Raw genomic sequence first — 22,098 nt, 5'->3', positions numbered from 1 at the left:
GAAGATAAAAGGGATGTGGAATGTGAGCATTGTAAGAAACCTAAACACATAAGAAATATGTTGGAAGCTGCATCCTCATTTGGTCTTGGCAAAGTTGAGGACCCTCTCTCAGGCATACTCCTTAGTGCATAGTGAAGAGACCAGGAGGAAAGTCATGATGCAACCTCAGCCTCTTACACCGGCCCTTGCAGCTGTTAAACCCAAATCAGGGGGTGATTCAGAGAGAGACAGGAAGAAGGAAGATAAAAGGGATGTGGTATGTGAGCATTGTAAGAAACCTAAACACATAAGAAATATGTTGGAAGCTGCATCCTCATTTGGTCTTGGCAAAGTTGAGAAGCAAGAAGGGTAATGCTCATGTGGCCGTGACTACTGATTCAGCATCCTCGTCTGGCACAAGAGGCACACCCTTAGAGAAATTAGCTGCAGTTTGGGCTACTCTAATACAGTTGGAAAAGGAAGTTGGGAAATCAGCTCAGTCACCGCAGTCACCATCAGCCCCTGCTACATATGCTTTCGCACATTCAGGTATACGAGCCTTAGTCTACCATGCCTCAGCTCCAGGTACTATTGAACCCTATTGGGTAATAGATTCAGGTGCATCCGACCATATGACTAGCTTGCCTTCATTGTTTACCACTTATCATTTATCTTCTGGTAGGGATAAAGTATCTATTGCTGATGGCTCTCTTGTCCCCATTTCTGGCAAGGGTGACATCAAACTGTCGAATACTATCTCCTTGTCTTCTGTCTTGCATGTCCCTAAACTTGATACTAACCTTCTTTCAGTTAGTAGTATTACCAAACATATGAACTGCTCAGTAACTTTCTTTCCTGACCGATGTGTTTTTCAGGACCTGGAGATGAAGAAGATGATTGGGATTGGCCGTGAGACGAATGGGATCTATCTGCTCGGGGAGAGTTCTCGTTGGGAAGAGTCAGTGGATAAGAAGTCACTTGTTTCTCAGATTGCGAGTCCGGTTATGCTTTGGCATAACCGATTGGGTCATTTGTCTTTTCGGTCCTTAAAGAGTCTGTTCCCTACTTTGTTTGAGTCTGTTGAGTTGTCCTAGTTGAAATGTGAAAGTTGTGAGTTTGCTAAACATTGTAGAAACTCTTATTCATTGAGTAATAAAAGGAGTAATAGTTCTTTTGATATTGTGCATACTGATGTTTGGGGGCCATATCACATCCCTTCTATGGGTGGGTACAGATATTTTTTATTATTTGTTGATGATCATACTCAGTTTTCTTGGGTTTATCTTATGCGTTCACGAGATGAGGTTCCCGCCCTGACCCAAAACTTCCACCAAATGATTCTAACCCAATTTGATGCCAAGATCAAAGTTCTTAGATCTGATAATGCAAAGGAATACTTTGCTAAGCCATTGGCATCTTACCTTTTTAATCATGGGGTTATCCACCAGAGCACTTGCCCTCATACACCTCAGCAGAATGGGGTTGCAGAAAGGAAGAATAGGCACATCTTGGAGGTGGCTAGAAGTATTATGTTTACCTCCAATGTTCCTATTCGCTTCTCGGGTGATGCTATCCTCACGGCGGTATATCTTATTAATCGGGTTCCTTCCCGGGTTCTTGATATGAAACCTCATTTTTCCCTTTTATACCCAAAGGAGGAGTTGTTTACTGTTCCCCTTAAAACATTTGGTTGTACTTGTTTTGTTTAGTTTCTCGGACCCCATCACTCCAAGTTCGAACCAAAGGCCTCCAAATGCATCTTTCTTGGTTATGCACAAACTTAGAAGGGTTGTTGCTGCTATGCTCTTGTCTCAGGGAAGAAGTTTGTTTCCATGGATATCACTTTCTTTGAGGAGACACCCTATTATTCTCGGGTTTCTCCTCGGGGGAGAGCAGTGAGAGTGGGGATTTGGGTTCTTTTCTTCAGGGGGAGCGCAATGAGGATAGGGTTAATACTTTTGGGGCTGTTCCTTTACCTATTCCATTGGGTGATGAGGGTTGCAGTAGTGAGGGTGATCAGAGGGATCAGGAGTTGAGAGTCTATCACAGGCGATGCAGGCAGGTTGATCCCGGTCATCAACAGTCCAGGCCAGCTCCAACCTCTTCTGTGGCTCCAAGTCCAGGTATTACAGTCCCAGGGCCCACAGTGACTCCTTCCATTGTTGCCACTTCACCTCTTGCAGACGACCTTGACCTTCCCATTGCACCACATCTACAGTCCACTGCATTTCCCAGTTTTTATCCTATGATCGCCTATCTCCCTCCTACAGGTCCTACCTTACTTCCGTTGCTAATGTCCCTATTCCAAGAACAATGCAAGAAGCCCTATCAGTTCCGGAGTGGAGAGGTGCAATGCAAGTTGAAATGGATGCCCTGTTGAAAAATAATACCTGGGAGCTAGTTGATCTGCCCAAAGGAAAGAAACCAGTTGGATGCAGATGGGTATTTACTGTGAAGCACAATGCGGATGGCTCCATTGAGAGGTACAAAGCTTGGCTAGTTGCAAAAGGGTTCACCCAAACTTATGGTATAGATTACTTGGAGACATTTGCCCCGGTAGCCAAGATGACCACCATTCGAGTTCTATTATCTCTTGCAGCAAGCCACACTTGGCCTTTGTACCAAATGGACGTTAAAAATGCTTTTCTGAATGGAGACCTGCAGGAAGAGGTTTACATGCAATTGCCTCCTGGATTCTATGATACAGAGACAGGTAAGAAGGTCTGCCGGCTTAATAAGGCATTGTATGGTTTGAAGCAGTCACTCGGCCAGATATCAGTCATGCAGTTAGTGTTGTCAGCCAGTACATGCATTCTCTTAGAACCACGCACCTTCTTGCAACAGAAAGAATATTAGCATACTTGAAGAGATGCCCGGGTAGAGGTCTATACGGATGCCGATTGGGCTGGGAGTGTTGATGACAGAAGGTCTACCTCTGGATGTTGTGCTCTTGTGGGAGGTAACCTTGTCTCTTGGAGGAGTAAAAAACCGAGTGTTGTCTCCCGATCTAGTGCTGAAGCTGAATACAGGTCAATGGCTAACGGAGTGGCTGAAATTCTATGGCTGAGATCATTACTTGAGGAGTTGGGTATTGAGTATGAGAAGCCCCTGATGCTATATTGTGATAATCAAGCGGCTATTAATATAGCACACAATCCGGTGCAGCATGACAGAACTAAACATATTGAAGTTGATCGACATTTTGTACGAGAGAGGGTCTCATCACAAGAAGTGTGTCTCCCGTACATCACATCCAACATGCAGCTAGCAGATATCCTCACCAAAGCTGTACCAAGGAAGAAGCTAGAGGCGGATCTCTCCAAGTTGGGAATGATAAACATTTATTCCCAACTTGAGGGGGAGTGTAGAGAACATTGATGTGGGCCCCACAGCTATGGTCCCACTATGTTCGTAGGGTAGAAGGTGTTCTAGTCATCCTAGGGTTAGCTGGTGGTCAGTTGGTTATTTCAGTTTTAATTTGTTCTATTTGTTATGTAAATACTAAGGGCAGATCTGTCCTTTCCATGTAATGAGCATAACCTATAAATACTAAATAAAGTGGCGGTGGCAGAACATTAAGATTCTGCTCCTCCTTTCAACTCGTGTTTTCTACTGCTCTCTCTTCTCTTTCTCCTCTCTTCTCTATACCTTTTCTTCTATTTCCGAACCTGAAATCCATTAGGGTTCAAGACTGATAGCAGTCCTGAACATCTACTCATATCTACTTAAAAGCTGTGTTTATATGCTCCTATGCATTCAAAGATTTAAACTTTGAGTGTAGCAAAAACATCAAAATGGGTTTGGACAGAGACATGTCCATAAAATGAGTGTGGCACTAATGTGTATGCTGAGATGGATGAGTGGAAAAATGTATTGGTTTGGTCACATGCATAGAAGACCATCGGCAGCACCTGTAAGTAGAAGTGATCTGTTGCATGCAAGCTTCAAAATATTGAAATGTATTGGTGTGTATCATACAATACATATCGTTTTCAGGCTTACTGATATATTATGTATAAACATTTGATAGATTTTAGTTGTTTTAAATGATAGTACTTGATAGGACGTTTCTACTGACGAGATCAGAACAAAATAATAAAAACCAATAGAGTTTTGGTTGAAGGAAACTCTTGATATGCAAATTTTTTGTATCGAGAGACTTTCCATGTCATATCTGTCCAAACTTGGAGAATAGTTTTTCTTAGGTTTCAGATATCTCCATTCTGATCCTTTGTCTGCCATATGTCTGGCCAATTCTACTGGGAAGATGTTGTTCTTAATCTAGATCTTTTAATTAATTAATTAAGAGAAGTAAAGAAGGATCACCAAAGTTTTTAAGTCCACTATAAGAGAGCGGAATCATCAATGATCCAAATAAAGATACTCTTTTTTGTCCGACATCCATTTTATTCTTGCTTCTGTGAATCTTGTTAATTAGTGTCTGGATATGGTGTTCTTGTTGTTTCTCTCAATAACATACAATGTCAAACATTATACATGCTTTTGACTATAATTTTCTTGATTAACGCATAGGGGATTTAACTTTGCTATTATCCATAACTTGATCATTTTAACTTGTCATTGTTATCAGTGGCTGGCATATACGTTGCATGGATTCGGGTTCTATGCATCATTTCTGTGGAGCTGATGATTCGTGTATTAGTTGGGGCTATGCTCATTGTGGAGAGCTAGGATATGGTCCTACTGGACCAAAGTTAGTCTCTATTATGAGTATTTTGATGACTATACTGATATTCTATTCATTTCTTTCTGTTACTTCTCTTCTACGACCACTCTCAACTATTATATTAATTCATGCTTGTGCTGTTTTAACACAATAGGTCTTCTGCAATTCCCAAGAAAGTTGACATCCTAGAGGGTATGCATGTTATTGGGTATGTATTGTTGACACTGCTCCGTTTTTGTCCAAAATATTCCATGTTACAAACCTATTGACACAATTTTATTGCGTAATTTCTTTTAGTGTTTCCTGTGGTTTGGGCCATTCCATGGTTATTGTTGATAGAACAAATGTTGGTGACAGACTTGAAGAGGTAACTGGGACAAACATTTGTGCATAGTTTTTTTTTTTGGTAAAGCACATTTGTGCATAGTTTATTTATGGCTTTTAGTCTTAAGACGAACATGGAATGGGTGCATTTCCAATGTTGAATTCTATTTTCTTATAGGAGGTAAGGCTGTAAGTCTCATGGAGCCTCCTCAGCTGACTTTGTTTTTATAGCGCCACAAACCTACTTCATTATTGAAAAGGCAAACCCAAATAGGGTTATTGTAGACTTCATATCAAGAATGGAGAACCTCATCAGATTGGCTATTTGTTTGGATTGAGCAATCACAATGCATGACCATGAGAGTGAAAGATTTGGCCTCACATGTGTATGCACAAGGAGACAATTCAAGTCATAGTTGAGGAGATGCATATCTAGCCCATGCAAGCAATCTTGTTATAACTCTCAATCTAAGAAAATGGTTTAGGTTCCTCTTTATTTTATTTATTATTTATTAATAGATGATTTTCCCATCCAAGCAACTGTATCTTAGGTATATGTGGGCATCTGGGTATCATAGTATAGGAATTTTCTGTTGCTGGGTTGTTGTCTTGTTGGTTGATGTTCCTGGGCCCCAAGACTTGATGTCCTTTATTATTAATGCATTTTCTCGGTTTACTGGTATTGATCTTGTTGTGGTTAATTTCTATTTTTAGTACTTCTTTCTGATTCTCTCCTTTTCTGGCAGCTCAATGTTTATGATGGAAAAGCTTCCAGTGAAGGTATGTTTGCATGTCATTAAAAATTTCCACCCTGAATTCTCTGATTGGTTCTGTAAATTATCAAAGATTAATGAAATACTAGATGGAGCTCAAAAAAGTGATACTTGTAATCTAAAGTTGACTGAGAAGTCTTAAATCTGAAGGTTATAAAAAGTTTGAGGATGAGTCATCTTGATCATATAAATTTGAACTGGTACATTTTAAGTTTTTAACACGTAGCTCATCAACTCTTTTTTTTTCTTTTTGCATCTGAATGAGAAAATATAATGAATTAGATGGTTTAAGTTGTTAATTTGGTTTCTTAGACAATGATGAACTTTTTTGTATTTGAAGGAAGTACTAGAATTTCCTATTACAGGAATTTGGGAATCTTCTCATAGAAATCTTAGTATTGCTGCAGGAGGTGGTGAGCCTGAGAGCACAAGTCCAGCTACTAAGAAAACTACTAAGAAGGGTGACAGTGGAACTTCTACAAACTCTAAGAAAAGGAAGAAGTCTAAGGATTCATCAGATTCATCAGATGAGGATGCAAACAATGATGACAGTGAAGGCAGTGAGGTGGATGCAAATGGCCAAACAGAAAAGAAGGGAAAACGGGGTGGAAAAACTTCTGGTAGATCCCAAGGTAGGGGCACTAAAGGACTTGCAGCAGATAAGAAAGGCACAGGTCGTGGCCGGGGAAGGCCTCCTGCTGATGAGAAGAAAAGCTCTCAGCGAGGTCGAGGGAAGAGCAAAGCTGGGAAAAGAGGGAGGCCCAGCAAGTGATGATATATTTTCCAACTTCAAATCAGAAATTTGTTTTCCAATGGACAGAAGAATTTACTATTTTCTCCATTGGCTATTGTCTGATTTTTCCATTCCTTTTATTCCGTTGTAGTTGACATTGATAATTTCCTTGAACAAAATTTAGGTCTTAACCCCATTGTCAAGGGAGGGGAATGTGGAGCAAAAGCGTCTAGTGGGATATGTATTTTTAATCGTGAACCTGTTTTTTCAATGTCAAAGCCAACCGAGTTCACATCTGCGCCCCACAATGTCTCCCAGCGCATCCCCGCCGTGTATTGGGAACATCTCCTGATGATAATATCAGACCCGATGATGATGTTCCCAATACAATGTGGGGGATGCGCTGTGGGACGTTGTGGGGCGCAGATCCGAACTCGTCAACACCCTCTGTTCTCTATATGATATTTTATGGTCATCATTTCTTGTTACAAAATGGTCGATGCTATCATCCCAGTGGGCATTTCAGATGATGCGTTGCCCTAAATCTAGTCTTGTTGGATGATTTTGGCAATTTGTTCTCCTACGTGGCATTGCTGGGAATTGGGATCAAAGACTTGGTTGGATTACTGTGTTCTTGGTAGTTTGGATTTAGTGCACTCGCTTAAAATCGACACAAGTCCAAGAAAAAAGTCATGACAAGAATGAGCTTGGTTAGAAATCTAGTCAGTCGTTTGATTCACCTTTGATGATGACAAGCTTCGAATCACCTTTGATGATGACTTCTGAACCTCCGAACTTGGCAGCCAAATTGTGAGTTTCCCAAGTTACCCAAGCCTCTGCAATGTTGATGGTAGCCACACCCAAATAGTAGCCATTGTAATCAATAATATCTCCCCTGAACCATTTCTAAATTTATCTTGATCTCCCCCTTGATAAGCCTTGAAGCATCAAAATTTATCTTGATCTCCCCCTCGGGCGGACACCACATTTCTTAGAGTTTTCTCCTTGCCTCCTCTATTTGGCTCCTCGCTCAAATCTTGATACTCTGCGAATGCATTTAGAATATTTTATTATTCCTATTCTGTCAATGAACCACAGGAGAAATACTATCTTTGAATTATTCTTATTTTTCTTCCTGAATTTTAGTCCACCGCCCCTTCAGGTCATTGACGGGGCCCATAATGCTATTATTTACCGCTGACCAGACTTGGGAAGTCACACTACAGCCTCTAAAGACATGATCAACATCTTTTTCTCCACAGAAACAACAACCCCCGCTAACATTAAAACCTCTGTTTCTTAAATTAACTTTTGAGTTTTGATGGAAGTTTGTCATTTAGAAGTATGAACAAAAAGACCTTCAGTTTAGGTTGTCACTTTAGGTTCCAAACTAGAGATCTCCAGTTGAAGGTCACCTCTCTAGTAATCAACGATTTACAAATTACCTTGTAAGCTGATCTAATTTAATAGCGAAACCACCACTTGGATCGTATCTCCACATTATCTTGTCCTCTTTTTCCATAGTTGGGATAAAAAGAGGTTTAATCTTGAACTAGTCATTTGGGGATATCACTTAATTTTTTCCTCCCTCCAAACTTTCCTCTCATGATCAATGAAATCCCCAACCCTCAAATTATCATCCTTATGATAGGAATCATCATAAGATCCAGCAAGAGGTTCTTCCCCCACCCACCCTATCATTCCAAAAGTTAATATACTCTCCATTACCACTGATCCACCTTAGACCTTTACTTAAAAACTCCCTCAAATTGATGATCCCCCTCCAAGCCCCCCCCCCCCCCCCCCCCCCCCCCCCCCCATCAATTTTTAGGGAAGCATACTTTTTTCCAATTCATCAGATGTAAAGCCTTTCTATTATTCGAATTGGTCCACAGAAATTTCTTCTAGGCTTTGTCAATATCCTTGATGGTGTTCATGGGCAATTTAAAAGATCTCATTATAAACTGAGGCATCATATTGATAGTTGATTTTAATAGAGTTATTCTTCCTGCAAGGGAAAGAGTGTTTCTCTTCCAACTTGCAAGTTTTTTGTTAACTCTTTCAAGCACATAATTAAAAGAACTTTTAGTAACTCTTGAGTTAACTCTTTCAGGATCCTAGACAGAATTTTGGAATCTAAAAGGGCAATTATTTGAAAAAATAATTGTAGATTTTTTTTTTTAAATTAGGAGCTTGCCCAGACGCTTTTGCAAAATTATCCAAAATTTCTTTGATTTTGCAATAGGCCAGAATAGTTGGTTCAACAAAGATCAAACAATCATCGACAAATTGAAGAATAGGAATTTTGGGATACTCTTTAGCAGCTTTGCATCCAATCTTGTATTCAGGACTTTCAGATTCTTTCACCAGATTTCTAGAAAGAGCTTCTGCACACAAAACAAGTAAGTATGGGGAAGGAGGGTCTCCCTGCCTTATCCCCCTAGAAGGATGGAGTTCTCTAGTGGGAGTTTAATTTATTAAAATCTGGAAAGACACTGTTTTAACACACTCCATGGTCCATCCAATCCATTTCTCATGAAACCCAAATTTCCTAAGAACTTTCTCAATGAAATCCCACTCAAATTTATCATAGGCTTTTTTCATATCAATTTTACATGCCATAATTCTGTTTTTTTTTTTTCCTTTTTTATTCTTTTTCATAGAATGAATCATTTCATGGGCAATCAAAATATTATCATTAATTTGGCTATTCGGTACAAATATACTTTGAAACGGGGAAATCAAGCCTTTTAAAACGGTTTAATTTTGTTGACCAAAATCATTGAGATGACCTTGTAAATTACATTGCACAAGCTCATAGGTCTCTAGTTGTTAACAGTTTCTGGATTATCATATTTTGGAGTGAGGACAACAAAAGTTTTGTTAAGAATGGGGCATAACCTCCCAGAATGGAAGAAGGCTCTAACAACCTCACAGAAAGAAATAATTGTGCCCCAGAATTTCTTGTAGAAAAGCTTATTCAGGCCATCAGGTCCGGGGGCTTTTAAATCTTCAATAGATTGAAGGGCATTGAAAATCTAAAAATCTGAGACTTCCCTTATTATATGTTTATTTTGGTCCACGGTACCACATTTATCAATGACACCAATAAATTCATCGATGCTATAAGTCCCCTCAGTATGAAATCTTTTCTCAAAAGCCTCAACAAAATGATTAGTAATGCTAATATGATCTTCCAATCTCTCCCCAAATTCATTCTTAATGAATGTAATTCTGTTTTTGGCCCTTTTCATCGTGGATGATAAATGAAAAAACTTGCTATTCCTATCCCCCAAGTTAATCCAGTTCGACCTCGACTTTTGAGCCCAGTAGATCTCCTCCCTTAGGAGAAGATTATTAAGTTGTTTTTGTAGAGAAGATTCCAGATTCACATAAGCTCTATCCTTGTTTTCAGTTAATTTCTTTTGGGCTTTTTCTAAGGAATCCATGATTTTGTTTAGTTTTACTAGGGGGAGCATATACAAAGGTATAGAACCACATAACATTTGAGTTACTTTCATTAATGCAAACATGAACTAATCTTTCATTAGAAAATAAAGCATGGAGGTTACACACGTAATTGTTCCACAAAATCCATAAACCTCCAGAGAAGCCTACTGAATCTACCACCAAAAAATTATCAAAACAGAGGGATTTAGCAAATTTCCTTGCCCTCTCAGGATTCACTCTAGTTTCCATTAGAAAACAAATCTCTAGGTTGTGTGTCTTGGTGAGACTCATAACCTGTCTTTGGAGGCACGGTCTTCCAGCCCCCTCACGTTCTCTGCATGGTATACCAAATCTTGGACCCATATTGTCCCCTTCAATTTTAGCTATTTTAGCATTGATGTCTTTGATGTTCATCCATTCCTCTCCTTCTTGATCATCCATCTAATCGATTTCATCATCTTGTTGGTTGTCACTCCTCATGTTTGTTTGCTCGTTGTCCTTCTCCTCTTCTTCCTCCATGCTAGATTCCCCTTCGTTCCTTGTGATTTGTTCATGAGCAACTTTTTTTCCCTTTGTCTTTCTTCATCTCCTGAAAATTGGCATTAATGAATCTCATCTTTGACACCTCTTTCGCCATCCCCACCCTAACCATCTTAGCCTGAGTCCAGTGATCGACACTATTGTTCCAAAACCTTTCCTTTTTTTTTTGTCGCCAGTTCTCCCAATCTTCCTAAGGTCATCCTTAGATCTAAGAGATTGGGATCTTTTCTTATTTTGGACAAGAGACCATCCATCCTCAATCCTCTCATTCCTTTTCTTTGAGCATTCATAGAACTTATGGCCTCTCCAACCATAGTTGATGCAGAGGTCGAAGATATTTTTGTAGAAGACTCTTATATGACTTCGGATTCCACCTTGGGTGACAGGAATTTCTAGAATGAAAGGGCCTGTAAGATCAACTCTGGCACAGACCATTGGGTACAAGGTCTTTTCCAACTTCAAAGTATCATCATCCAATTTAATCACAGGACCCAGCTTCTCCAGGATTATCTCTAAGTCATCTCTGTTCCAACATTCAAGAGGCAGCCCAGGAAGTCTAATCCAGATATCAGCCGATTCAAGTTTGGCCTTCAGAGGATTAAACCAGGGTTTCCAGTATTTACCATTTACCATCCACGGGCCCTTCTTCAACCCCTTATCATAGTCCTCCTCAGAAGTAAATGAAATGAGGAAGAATCCATTACCTATCTTCCTGATATCCATTTTATTATCCACTCTCCAGTCCCTTGCTCTTTCCATGATGGTCGCAAGCGGTTCCTCTTCACCCAGGATTTTGGCAAAGAGACAGAGAGCCCAAAGCGGATCAACCATCGTTTTTTATTTGAGTTCATCCAGATTGACCATCCTAGCCACCTTGGAATGGTGTTGCTCAGATTTTCCATTAACTTGTGCTTCTACTTCTTCGCGTTGAAAGAGAGACCCCAGAGATCTCTTCACCTTGCTTGATTCTGCCATATCAGTCTTCATATGTGAATCAAAGATACAGTTTTGATAATTTCTGTATCGAGATTTTGCCTGAGATGGCAAAGTCCCCATCTTTTCCTCATATAAATAATAACTCTCTCCTCTCTCTTGCACAAGTTGTCTTAATTCTTTTTTCCATTTCGCCGTTAGTCGACGGCTCATGCATGCACGTAGGTTTAATGAGTGTCTCGAAAACTGACCTTCTTTGAAAACTGATTTATTTGGTCTATGTTTTTTCCAAGCACATAATAGTTTCGTCATGATTAGCCTCAGGCGGGCCCACAGAGTTGTTGCTTTGCTTGTTTCTCTCTTTATTGCTGTTACACACCTCATGCTAAATGACAACTATCTCGTGAGATGAAACGTTGTATCTCTGGCCTTTGTCAGATTTGTATGTCATTACCAGTAAAGGCCTACTAACGAATTAAGATAAAGATTGTTATATGGGTTGTTACGATAAGGGTGATGCTGAATAGAATTACACTAGGATTTCTCAGTAAGACAGAATTTATTATGAATTTGAGATTGATTGAGATAGACTATAGAGTATCGCACAGTATTCTCCATGGTGGATCTGAGGTTATCAAGGGTTTTTTGGTAGTAAGCGTGAGAATCATGAGAGAAGTTGAAGCATGCAACGTTCATGCCTGCTCTCAGCAACTTCTCGATCATAGGCACCAACCTTGAAGCAGGGCCTAACATACAAACAATCTTTGTTTTGGGCCTCCACCTGCAACGCCATTGCAGAGAAAGCTGCGAACAGAGAAAGTTTCAAAGAGGAAAAGCCCAGGGAAGAAAAAGAATACAAAAAAAAAAAAGGAAATTCCTCTGGAGCTTTGGTGGTGGTGGTGGTGGTGTTTGAATGGGATTCAAGGTGTACTCGAAATCTATTGAAGACGGGACTTCGTCGATTTTCCAGGTTCTGTTGTCCTTTCTTACTAGAAACATCGATGTTGGTGAACTTCATGCTACTTTGCGTGCCCAAGTAAAGCTCTTCACTATAAAGCAACTGTTGGAAGGTTTTCCTTTAAAAGTATGCATATATTTGCTCTAATGAGTTTTCTCGTCTCAGTAATGATAGCTCCACCTTTACCAATACGGCATCCAATACGTGAGGCAGAGGGTAAGAGTTTTCTGGATGATAGCTCTACCTTTACCAACAAGTTTGTAATCCTCCGGCTCATGACTGCTATCATGGAGGCAACATCTTTGAGGCAAATTGGTGGTGGAAGTTGGCACCATAAGATGTTCCCATCAAGTACGTGCCTCACTTATATCTTTTCCAATGATGATTTAGGTAGCGTAAGATTGAAAATGGGCATCATTGTTTGACTTCTTTTACATATAATTCAACCATTTCAATATGTAACTATTCTGAGTTCTCTTAAATCGTTGATGCAGTACGAGATTCGGACTAATGAGTAAACATTTACAAAGTTAGTTTTCGAAGACCCATCTTAGTACATATAGGGAGAGGATGGTGCAACACAGAAGGAAGCTAATAAGTTCTATGCAAGTTGGGACTATTCGAAGACACATAAGAATTAGAGATGATGACACCGACCCAACTTAGTAAATATATATTGATATAGACTTTCTTTTTGAGGAGTTTTAGTAGGATTCTATTATGGAGTGTTTTTATAGATTAAGAAACTTTCTTGTAGGAGCCATAAGGGTGTATGCCTATATAAAGAGTAGTTAGGAGAAGGCTAAGACAGTTTTTTTGGATATTAAATTTTCTTTTAATTATTTAGTGAAGAATTCTTCTTCCTGGTAGTTCGACTTCTGCTTTTTCTTTGAAGCTTTTTCTCAACGTGTTTTGTTTTCATACTGTACCAATTGGTATTAGAGCTCAAGTTGATCCTTATTCGGATTATGGCTCCTAAGAAGAAACCAGTAGCTTACATCATGGAGTAGGAATTGAATAACAAAATGCAAGAGGAGATAGTGGAGCTGAGAAGACAAGTTGAGGCACTTGCTTAGGAGGTGAAATCGCTGCATTCCCAGTCAGAAATAGGGGACGGCGACTCCAATGCAAGTGTTTTCGCTCGTTCATTTTCATCATTAAGGAAAGCATCCAAGTCAGTTGTAGTTACGGTTGGTGACCAGAAATAGTGGGAAACAGGTTTCAATATTGAGATCCCAAAGTTTCATGGAGGGTTTTCTACTTGGCAAGAAACCAAACTGGCTGTAGTTGCAAGTGATGAATAGAAGCAATGGGAAACAGATCTCAAGTTCGAGTTCTTGAAGTTTAATGGAGATATATTCTCAAACGAATTCATGGATTGGAGTTCTATCGAGGACTTATCAGTTTCAGAGTCAGAAGGTAAAATCAAATCTTATGACTTTGTTGATTGTTTTAATATTGTTGATGATTGTTACGAAAATCTTGTGTGACCATTCTCCTTAACATCTATTGAAGAACAACATGTTGATTGGAACAAACCTCTAATCTATGATGAAGAAGAAGAACCCATTGCTTAAGAAGAATATGCTATCCTTCATCATGATTTTCAAGAAGATGGAGACAATATTTATCATTTTGAAGGCTTTGATAGCATTGTCTTTATACAAGTCAATGAGGATCCATATTGACAATCATTTTTGCAAAGTTCAGAATGGTCAGTAAATGGAGAACTAAATTATTTGAAAATCAACAATTGTGTTTCAAAAGTTAAGAAATGTAATAAAAGCATTCCAATTCGTATTGGAGGGTTATACCACCAACTATCTATTAGAAAGTTGGAAATAAAGAAGCATAAATGAAGCAATGTACGTAATATTGGAGGGCTCTCACATGGTAGCATGAATCCAAGAACAGATTCTCTCCAACCTAGGGAGGACGATGTAGTACGAGATTCGAACCAACTGAGTAAACATTTACAAAGTTGATTTTCGAAGACCCCTCTTAATACATATAGGGAGAGGATGATGCAGTACAGAAGGAAGCTAATAAGTTCTATGCAAGTTGGGACCATTCCAAGACACATAAGAAGCAGATATGATGCCACCGACCCAACCTAGTAAATATTTACCGATATGGCATTACCACATAATTTCTATCTTAGTTCGTTTTTACCAAATTGACGCCATTACAGAGTTTCTATCTTAGTTCGTAATTACCAAGTTAGTGTTATAGCAAGATTTCGAATTTTTATTCAATTAGGACTTTCTTTTTGAAGAGTTTTATTAGGATTCTATCATGAAGTGTTTCCTTAGATTATGATTGCTCAATTAAATTTTTTTTTGGGGATTTTTGGTAGGATTCTATTATGGAGTGTTTTCTTAGATTATGATTGCTCAAGTAAGACTTTCTTTTTGAGAAGTTTTAGTAGGATTCTATTACGGAGTGTTTTCATAGATTAGAAAACTTTCTGTAGGATCCATAAGGGTGTATGCCTATATAAAGAGTAGTTAGGGGAAAATAGTTTTTTTGGATATTGAATTTTCTCTTAATTATTCAATTAAGAATTTTGAGGGGATGAGAGATCCATCATATGGATGGTCGAACCCTGCAAGAAGGTTGGGCGAAATTTCAAAAATTTCTTTCTCTCCCATCTGAGAACCGCATTCTCTATTTTAGAAAACTGCATTTTCAAGGATCATTCTTGAAACAAAACCGGACCAGATCTGAAACCAAAGGGAGGAGAGGGATATACCTAATATGAAGTAGCAATAACTCCCAATGAAGGTGTTCACGTCGAAGGAGAAAACCAAAACCCGCTTCCACTGAAGACGACATAGTGCATAGTGAAGCATAATCAATGGGACGACTCTTCATTAAGAACCGAATTTTTCAGCAAGAACGGAGTAAAGGGTTGGTGAGCACGACCTCATATCGTTTCTTCAACCAAGAAACAATATCAAGAACTCTTCTTGATCAGTTCCACAGGTGGAGATCAAACTGGGTAGGGATAACAAGAACAAGGGGAGAATTCTGCAAATTTTTGTGTGTAAAATTAAGGAATTCGCCCCCTATTTATAGTCTTCTTTGGATCAGCCTCCTAATCTATTTAGGAGAGAGTTTTTTGATCCAAATCTGATATTTGGATTCGGACACTTAAATGGATAAGACTTATCTTATCATTTCAGCTAATCCTAATTAGATTATAAATCATATCTTGCCTCCTTTTAATTAACTAATTTAAGCCCAGTTCGAATTGGGCTTTAGGCCCATTAAGCTTATGTGCTCACTTACCTCTTAACCTGCTGCCTAGTTGGCTCTCTTTGTATGGCATGGGACCCTCACATCGATCTACACATCAGCTACATGGGTTGAGCCAGCCTTTGTTAGAAGGGCTGGCCGAATTCATTGTAGGAGATAGTGAACCCCTGAGTCCATCACCTTGGGTTCTTAATGGGTCCAACATTTACACTAAATGGTCATTGGGTCTAGCCACCTTATGAAAACCCAAGGACTGTGGGCAGATGCAAGATTAGCCCATCAGGTATTAACCTCAATGGTCTTACACTTAACCTCTTAGCCCATAATGATCAAACACTACCCGACAAGAGATGACCTCTCCCTCGGCTGCAAGGAACAGTGTTGCACTCTTTACTCACATGGATCCCGGGAATTAGAACCTTTGCAAACGTTTTGAAATCATAATATATATATGTATATATCTCTATATAAATATATTTTGCGAAAACAAATTTCAACGTTTGAAATCAATTGCCAGCAGTTTAGGTTTCCATCAAAGAGAATGCACCCCCGATCATTCACTTTGTTCAACAAAGGGGCTGATCCTATCACTATGATCACCCACTCAAATGAATTCTCGGACTGTCCCAACATACCCAGGTTTTGACCCCCTCTAAGGATCTCACTGATTGGCATATCAAAGACAACCCAATCCGACACCTAGTGCAGTACCATAATCGAGTCTAGGGATCAGGTGTAACATTCTAGTTTTTCCCATCTATCTCTAAGGCCCAAGATAATACTAGAATTTCGGTCCGGTTCAGAGTTTCAAGAAAACCCACATTGCATGCACCTTAGGTCTCACCCTGGCAGTTGAGACAAGCCACCCTAACCAACTTGGCGGCACATCAGTATCAACCTTGGTAGGATAAATCTCCCCAGATTTATCCAACGACTGTGAAGATTCTAAACTAACACGAGTCTCATAAGTGTCCAGTTTAAGGGTATTACACAGATACATGCCAAAACACATGAATCAATTATGTACTTTTATTCATTTACAATAAATGTCATCAAGTACATCAATCCGATTGGAGCTACGGGCATACATTGTCTAACAGAATTCTTCTTCCTAGCAGTTCGACTTCTGCTCTTTTCTTTGAAGCTTTTCTCAACGTGTTTTGTTTTCGTATTGCGCCATTTGGTATCAAAGCTCATGTTTGATTCTTCTTTGGATTATGGCTCCTAAGAAGAAACAAATAGCTCACATCATGGAGCAGAAACCCAACAATAAAATGCAAGAAGAGATAGTCAAGTAGCTCAAGTTTGAGTTCCTGAAGTTTAATGGATATATATCTTCAAATGAATTCATGCACTAGAGTTTCATGAAGGAGTTATCAATTTTAGAGTTAGAAGGTAAAATAAAATCTTATGACTTTGTTGACTGCTTTAATATTGTTGAGGATTGTTACGAAAATCTTGTGTGGTCATTCTCTTCAACAACATCTATTGAAGAACAACATGTTGATTGGAACAAACCTCCAATCTATGATGAACAAGAAGAACCCATTGCTCAAGAAGAATATGCAATCCTTCATCATGATTTTCAAGAAGATGGAGATATTTATAATTTTGGAGGCTTTGATAACATTGTCTTCATACAAGTCTATGAGGATTCATATTGACAATCATTTTTGCAAAGTTCAGAATGGTCAGTAAAAGAAGAACTAAATTATTTGAAGATCAACAATTGTGTTTCAAAAGTTAAGGGATGCAATGAAGACATTCCAATTCGTATTGGAGGGTTACCCTACCAACTGTCTATTAGAAAGTTGAAAATAGAAAAGCACAAAGGAAGCACGATACGTAATGTTGGAGGACTCTCACATGGTAGTATGAATCCAAGCATGAATTCTCTCCAACATGGGGAGGATGATGTAGTACGGGATTCGTACCAACTGAGTAAACATTTACAAAGTTGGTTTTTGAAGACCCATCTTAGTACATATAGGGAGAGGATTATGCAACACAAAAGGAAGCTAATAAGTTCTATGCAAGTTGAGACCATTCTAAGACACATAAGAAGCAGAGATGACACCACTGATCCAACTTAGTAAATATTTACTGATATATTATCATCACAGAATTTCTATCTTAGTTCGTTTTTACCAAGTTGGCATCGTTGAAGATTTCTATCTTAACTCGCAATTACCAAGTTAGCATTATAGCGAGATTTCAAATTTTTATTCAATTAGGACTTTCTTTTTGAAGAGTTTTAGTAGGATTCTATTATTGAGTGTTTTCTTAGATTAGGATTGCTCAATTAAGACCATGGTTTTCAAAATTGGACCAGACCGGACTGGACGGTCATATTGGAAAAACCAAATATTTGTAAAAAAACGTTAATTTGGTCAGCAAACAACTAACCCAAACGGTTGAACCGTTTGAACCATTCAATGGTTTTGACCATTTTTTAATTTTTTGTAAAATAGATTGAACAGCTAGATCGTTCGACCTAGGAACCAGGCCCTTGATCAGTTCGTTCTCCGGGTCGGTTTTAAAAACCTTGATTAAGACTTACTTTTTGAGGAGTTTCAATAGGATTCTGTTATGGAGTGTTTTCATAGATTAATAAATTTTCTTGTAGGAGCCATAAGGGTGTATGCCTATATAAAGAGTATTTAGGGGAAGGCTAAGACAAATTTTTATATTAAAATTTCTCTTAATTATTTAGTGAAGAATTCTTCTTCCTGGTAGTTCGATTTCTGCTTTTTTCTTTGAAGCTTTTCTCAACATGTTTTGTTTCTGTACTGCACAAATCCTTCTTCAAAGAGATGTACTTGGGATAAAACAAGACACTTAGAACGATTTTCTTTATTGGCCATTGTTGGCCCCTTTTTTAGATTGGCCCGTTGAGGCCCATTTCGTATTGGCTCAAGAAGCCAGCCCCCTGTGACATTCTTAATTGACTCATTAAAAGTGAGGTCTTTTCATGGCCTATTTTGGCCTATTTTCAGTCTGGCCCATGGTTGGCCCATTGACAATTTTCACCATCAACCCATGGAGGTTCTCTCTCGAGGAAGCAATATCACGCTTTTAGCACGACTATGTCATTGTTAGTTTGCCACATTATCATCACATCAGATTTGGAGATTTGCACACATCATCATAGGTTCTCATCATGCCGTTCATCATTTGCCATCATCATCATCATTCTAGTAGGCTTGTTATCATTTTCACAACAGGACACCATTAGGATCATCATCATCTACATAGCTATTGTCATATTGTGGTCATTTGTGATCAAACACATGAAGATTTCTGATCCCCATGTGTTTGAGGGGGCATGTTAAGGAATTAAGATAAGGATTGGAGTATGGGTTGTTATGATAAGGGTGATGTTGAATAGAGTTACATTAGGAGTTCTCAGTAAGATATAATTTATTATGAGTTTGAGATTGATTGAGATAGAATTTCTATATTCAATTAATGAATTCTTTCTAGCCTTCCTTGAATTCTAACTAGGCCCAAGAGATGTAGCCCTTTCAATCTTGAGAATTTCAATGGTTTCCATCCATGGTTTTTGATCTTTACGTTCATTAATTGGATTACTCTTGTCTTGATTCCTAAAGCTCTCATGCCCCAAGGAAAAGTCTTTTCCTGTCCTTTCACTTAGAGATGATGCGTATCCTTTTCTCTTGAGAGATGATCTTTTAACCTTTTAATTTTTCCTGCTCCTATCCACTCATGCCATATCTTCTTCAAACTTTGGTTCATTGGTTCCTGCCTCCCATTGAGATGGGAGTTCTTGCTCCAAGTGAAGGCATGCATAATATTTGTTTTCTTTAGTAAATTCTCCACCACAGTGGACAAAACAACAACTTTCTGATTGCCCATCCCGGAACAAATGGGCGCTTATGCCTGGAGCTTCACAACTTAAAGACGACGACCTCACTTTACCTTTATCATCTCTATCCACACATTTTTGGACTTCTCTCCCACCTCCTCATTCCTACATTCTGTTTTTCTCAATGTTTTCCCTCTTTTTCCTTCACCTATTTCCATACTGTTAATATTGGGGTCCTGAACCTTGTTGCTCCTTCCCGAACTAATCTTTTTGTTCTCAACTCTTTCCCTACAACTTGGGTGTTTTTTCTCAAAAAATTTTTTACAATCATAGGAATTTTGTTTGCTTTGTTATTTTCTCTTTTGCAATTCGCCATTTGTGATGTTTTATCATACTTTAGGAAACTTTGGGGCACTTCTTTTGCCTATCACTACTATTCGAAAAATCAGCTAGAGACATTCAAACATGATTTCCAATATTCTTCTGGAGACGTCTTTTGCGTTTTTTTCTTCAACCCTTTCACACGCATCTCCTTTCACTGAAAGGAATTTGAGAAGTGAGATAGAAAAAGATCCCACCAAATAACAGCTCCTCAGAGGAGGAGGATCCTTAGATACACTGCATAGAAAAGAACTTGGGAGTGAAACAACTTATAATTATTGATTCAGGCAAGATGATGGAGGCCCATCTCCTCACATAGGCGGCCGTGCAAGAGATAAGAGGCACATCCAAAATAATTCAAGAATTCAAGATAATCCAAGATTCATACCAAGATCAAAGATAACCCATGCATGGATAAGGATAATCCAAGATTCATACCAAGATCAAAGATAACCCATGCATGGATAAGGATAACCCATGCATAGATTAGATCCAGGAAGATCGGACGGTGGAGATCAAATCAAAGAAGGTTTCGATCCAAGCAAGGCAACATCAGGAAGAGTTCGATCCTAGCTACAAGATGTTTAGATCAACTACAAATTTTCTTTCCTAGTTATTCTACAATTTCCAGATGTACTATAAATATTGTTCTTTCCAAGCTAATAAACACAATTCAGTTTTTGCCAACTTTTCTCTCTCCTATAAGAGATTCATGTATAGCTTCGCTACGAAGCAGGTGTTCGCCCGGTGCTTGCATAGCCAGCTCGGTTTAGTGCTTCCACACTGCGTCACAAGACTATAAAAGAGCCATAGGAAAATGCGAAAAGAAAACAAAACCAAAACAACTAGAACCTATTGCTATCTAAATAAACTGCTTTGACACTAAACTGGAAGAACATCAACACCTAACAATCTCAGAGAGACCCAGAAAAGAAAGCTTTTTAAAGGAAAAAGAAAACACTGTCATAAATAAAACCATCAGGCAGAGAACAAGATACTTCCCTATACACCAAAAGAGATCACATTAATCTGGTCCAAAGAAAAAAATTTGTCAGCTCATCCCGAACTGTTCCTTCCTTCTTTGGCATCCATTGTTGGAGTTCATTGTGTTTAGTGCACTCGCTTTGGTTTATACGTAGGTACACTTCTAATCATGTTGCTACATATCAGCCACGAATGGCATCACGCCTCGTATATGTAAAATTTCTAAACGTCAAGCTTGACCCCGTTAACTCTTATTTTTCTAATTTTCATGTTTTAAAATAAATGAATTGAGAGAATAAGATTTCATCGCTCAGTTCAAGACCAAAGTAGGGGTGATCTGTGATCATGGGCTGGGTCCAGGCTAGGCTTAGCACCAATGATAAGGGCTTTAAGATAGGCCTGAGCTTGGCCTGGCCCACACCCTAGGCCTAGATTGCAAGTCTAAGCATGGCCCTACATGGGCCCAGGCCAGGCCTATGGGCTTTTTGGGCCTAATCAATAATGACTTTGGGCCATAACATCAAATAATAAAATTAATTAATTATTATTTTTTTAAATTAAATACTATGTAAATGTAATACATATTAAAAATTAAATGAGCCAAAATTAAATTTGACTTTTGACTAGGCTTTAGGCCTATGGCACAAAAAACAAGGCATGAACTTCATTTAATTGTTAGACTTGATTTGGCTTGGGTTACTTATCCTTTTAATAGATAAATGCAAGACTTTCACTTCCATTCTTGAGCAATGTTGGACTTGAAACAATACTAAATAATTAGTTCAACCGTTGAGTGTTTTCCTAAGTCCCACATTACTTAGGGAATGAGAATGAAAGCTTTGCCTTCATCTATACAAGGCCTTGCTTAGAGGACAATATTTATACTTGAATTAAGTTAAGTGTTGAAACATGTGTTGACGTGCTTCAATTTTCAATTCATAACTATTTAATATAGAATAATAAACATTATATATATATATATATATATATATATATATATATTTAATAGATAAATGCAAGACTTTCACTTCCATTCTTGAGCAATGTTGGACTTGAAACAATACTAAATAATTAGTTCAACCATTGAGTGTTTTCCTAAGTCCCGCATTACTTAGGGAATGAGAATGAAAGCTTTGCCTTCATCTATACAAGGCCTTGCTTAGAGGACAATATTTATACTTGAATTAAGTTAAGTGTTGACACATGTGTTGACGTGCTTCAATTTTCAATTCATAACTATTTAATATAGAATAATAAACATTATATATATAG

At 38.5% G+C, this 22,098-nt stretch overlaps 2 protein-coding genes across 3 annotated transcripts in view; one reads left to right on the top strand and one right to left on the bottom strand.

The window, feature by feature from the left end:
- The window catches only part of LOC104602063 (uncharacterized), a 33,297-nt gene extending 26,346 nt beyond the window's left edge, over positions 1-6,951 (top strand). Inside the window, exons 12-16 of one of the 2 annotated variants that reach the window (XM_010265632.3) lie at positions 4,571-4,693; positions 4,821-4,874; positions 4,964-5,033; positions 5,737-5,770; positions 6,171-6,951. In XM_010265632.3, the coding sequence (XP_010263934.1) occupies positions 4,571-4,693; positions 4,821-4,874; positions 4,964-5,033; positions 5,737-5,770; positions 6,171-6,535 (646 nt within the window). In that variant the 3' untranslated portion in view covers positions 6,536-6,951. Of the gene's footprint in view, positions 1-4,570; positions 4,694-4,820; positions 4,875-4,963; positions 5,034-5,736; positions 5,771-6,159 lie in introns of both variants that reach the window. The other variant, XM_010265631.3, reaches the window with a different exon arrangement.
- Positions 6,952-10,558: 3,607 nt separating this feature from the next.
- LOC104602095 (uncharacterized) lies at positions 10,559-11,317 on the bottom strand. Its single transcript, XM_010265658.1, has one exon. It carries the CDS (start codon positions 11,315-11,317, stop codon positions 10,559-10,561), a length of 759 nt encoding a protein of 252 aa, XP_010263960.1.
- Between the last annotated feature and the right edge of the window lie 10,781 nt (positions 11,318-22,098).

This window comes from Nelumbo nucifera, chromosome 6 (genome assembly GCF_055504915.1).
Source record: "Nelumbo nucifera cultivar China Antique chromosome 6, China Antique-T2T, whole genome shotgun sequence".
NCBI classification, from domain to species: Eukaryota; Viridiplantae; Streptophyta; class Magnoliopsida; order Proteales; family Nelumbonaceae; genus Nelumbo; species Nelumbo nucifera.
This window is presented reverse-complemented; position numbering and strand designations above follow the sequence as displayed.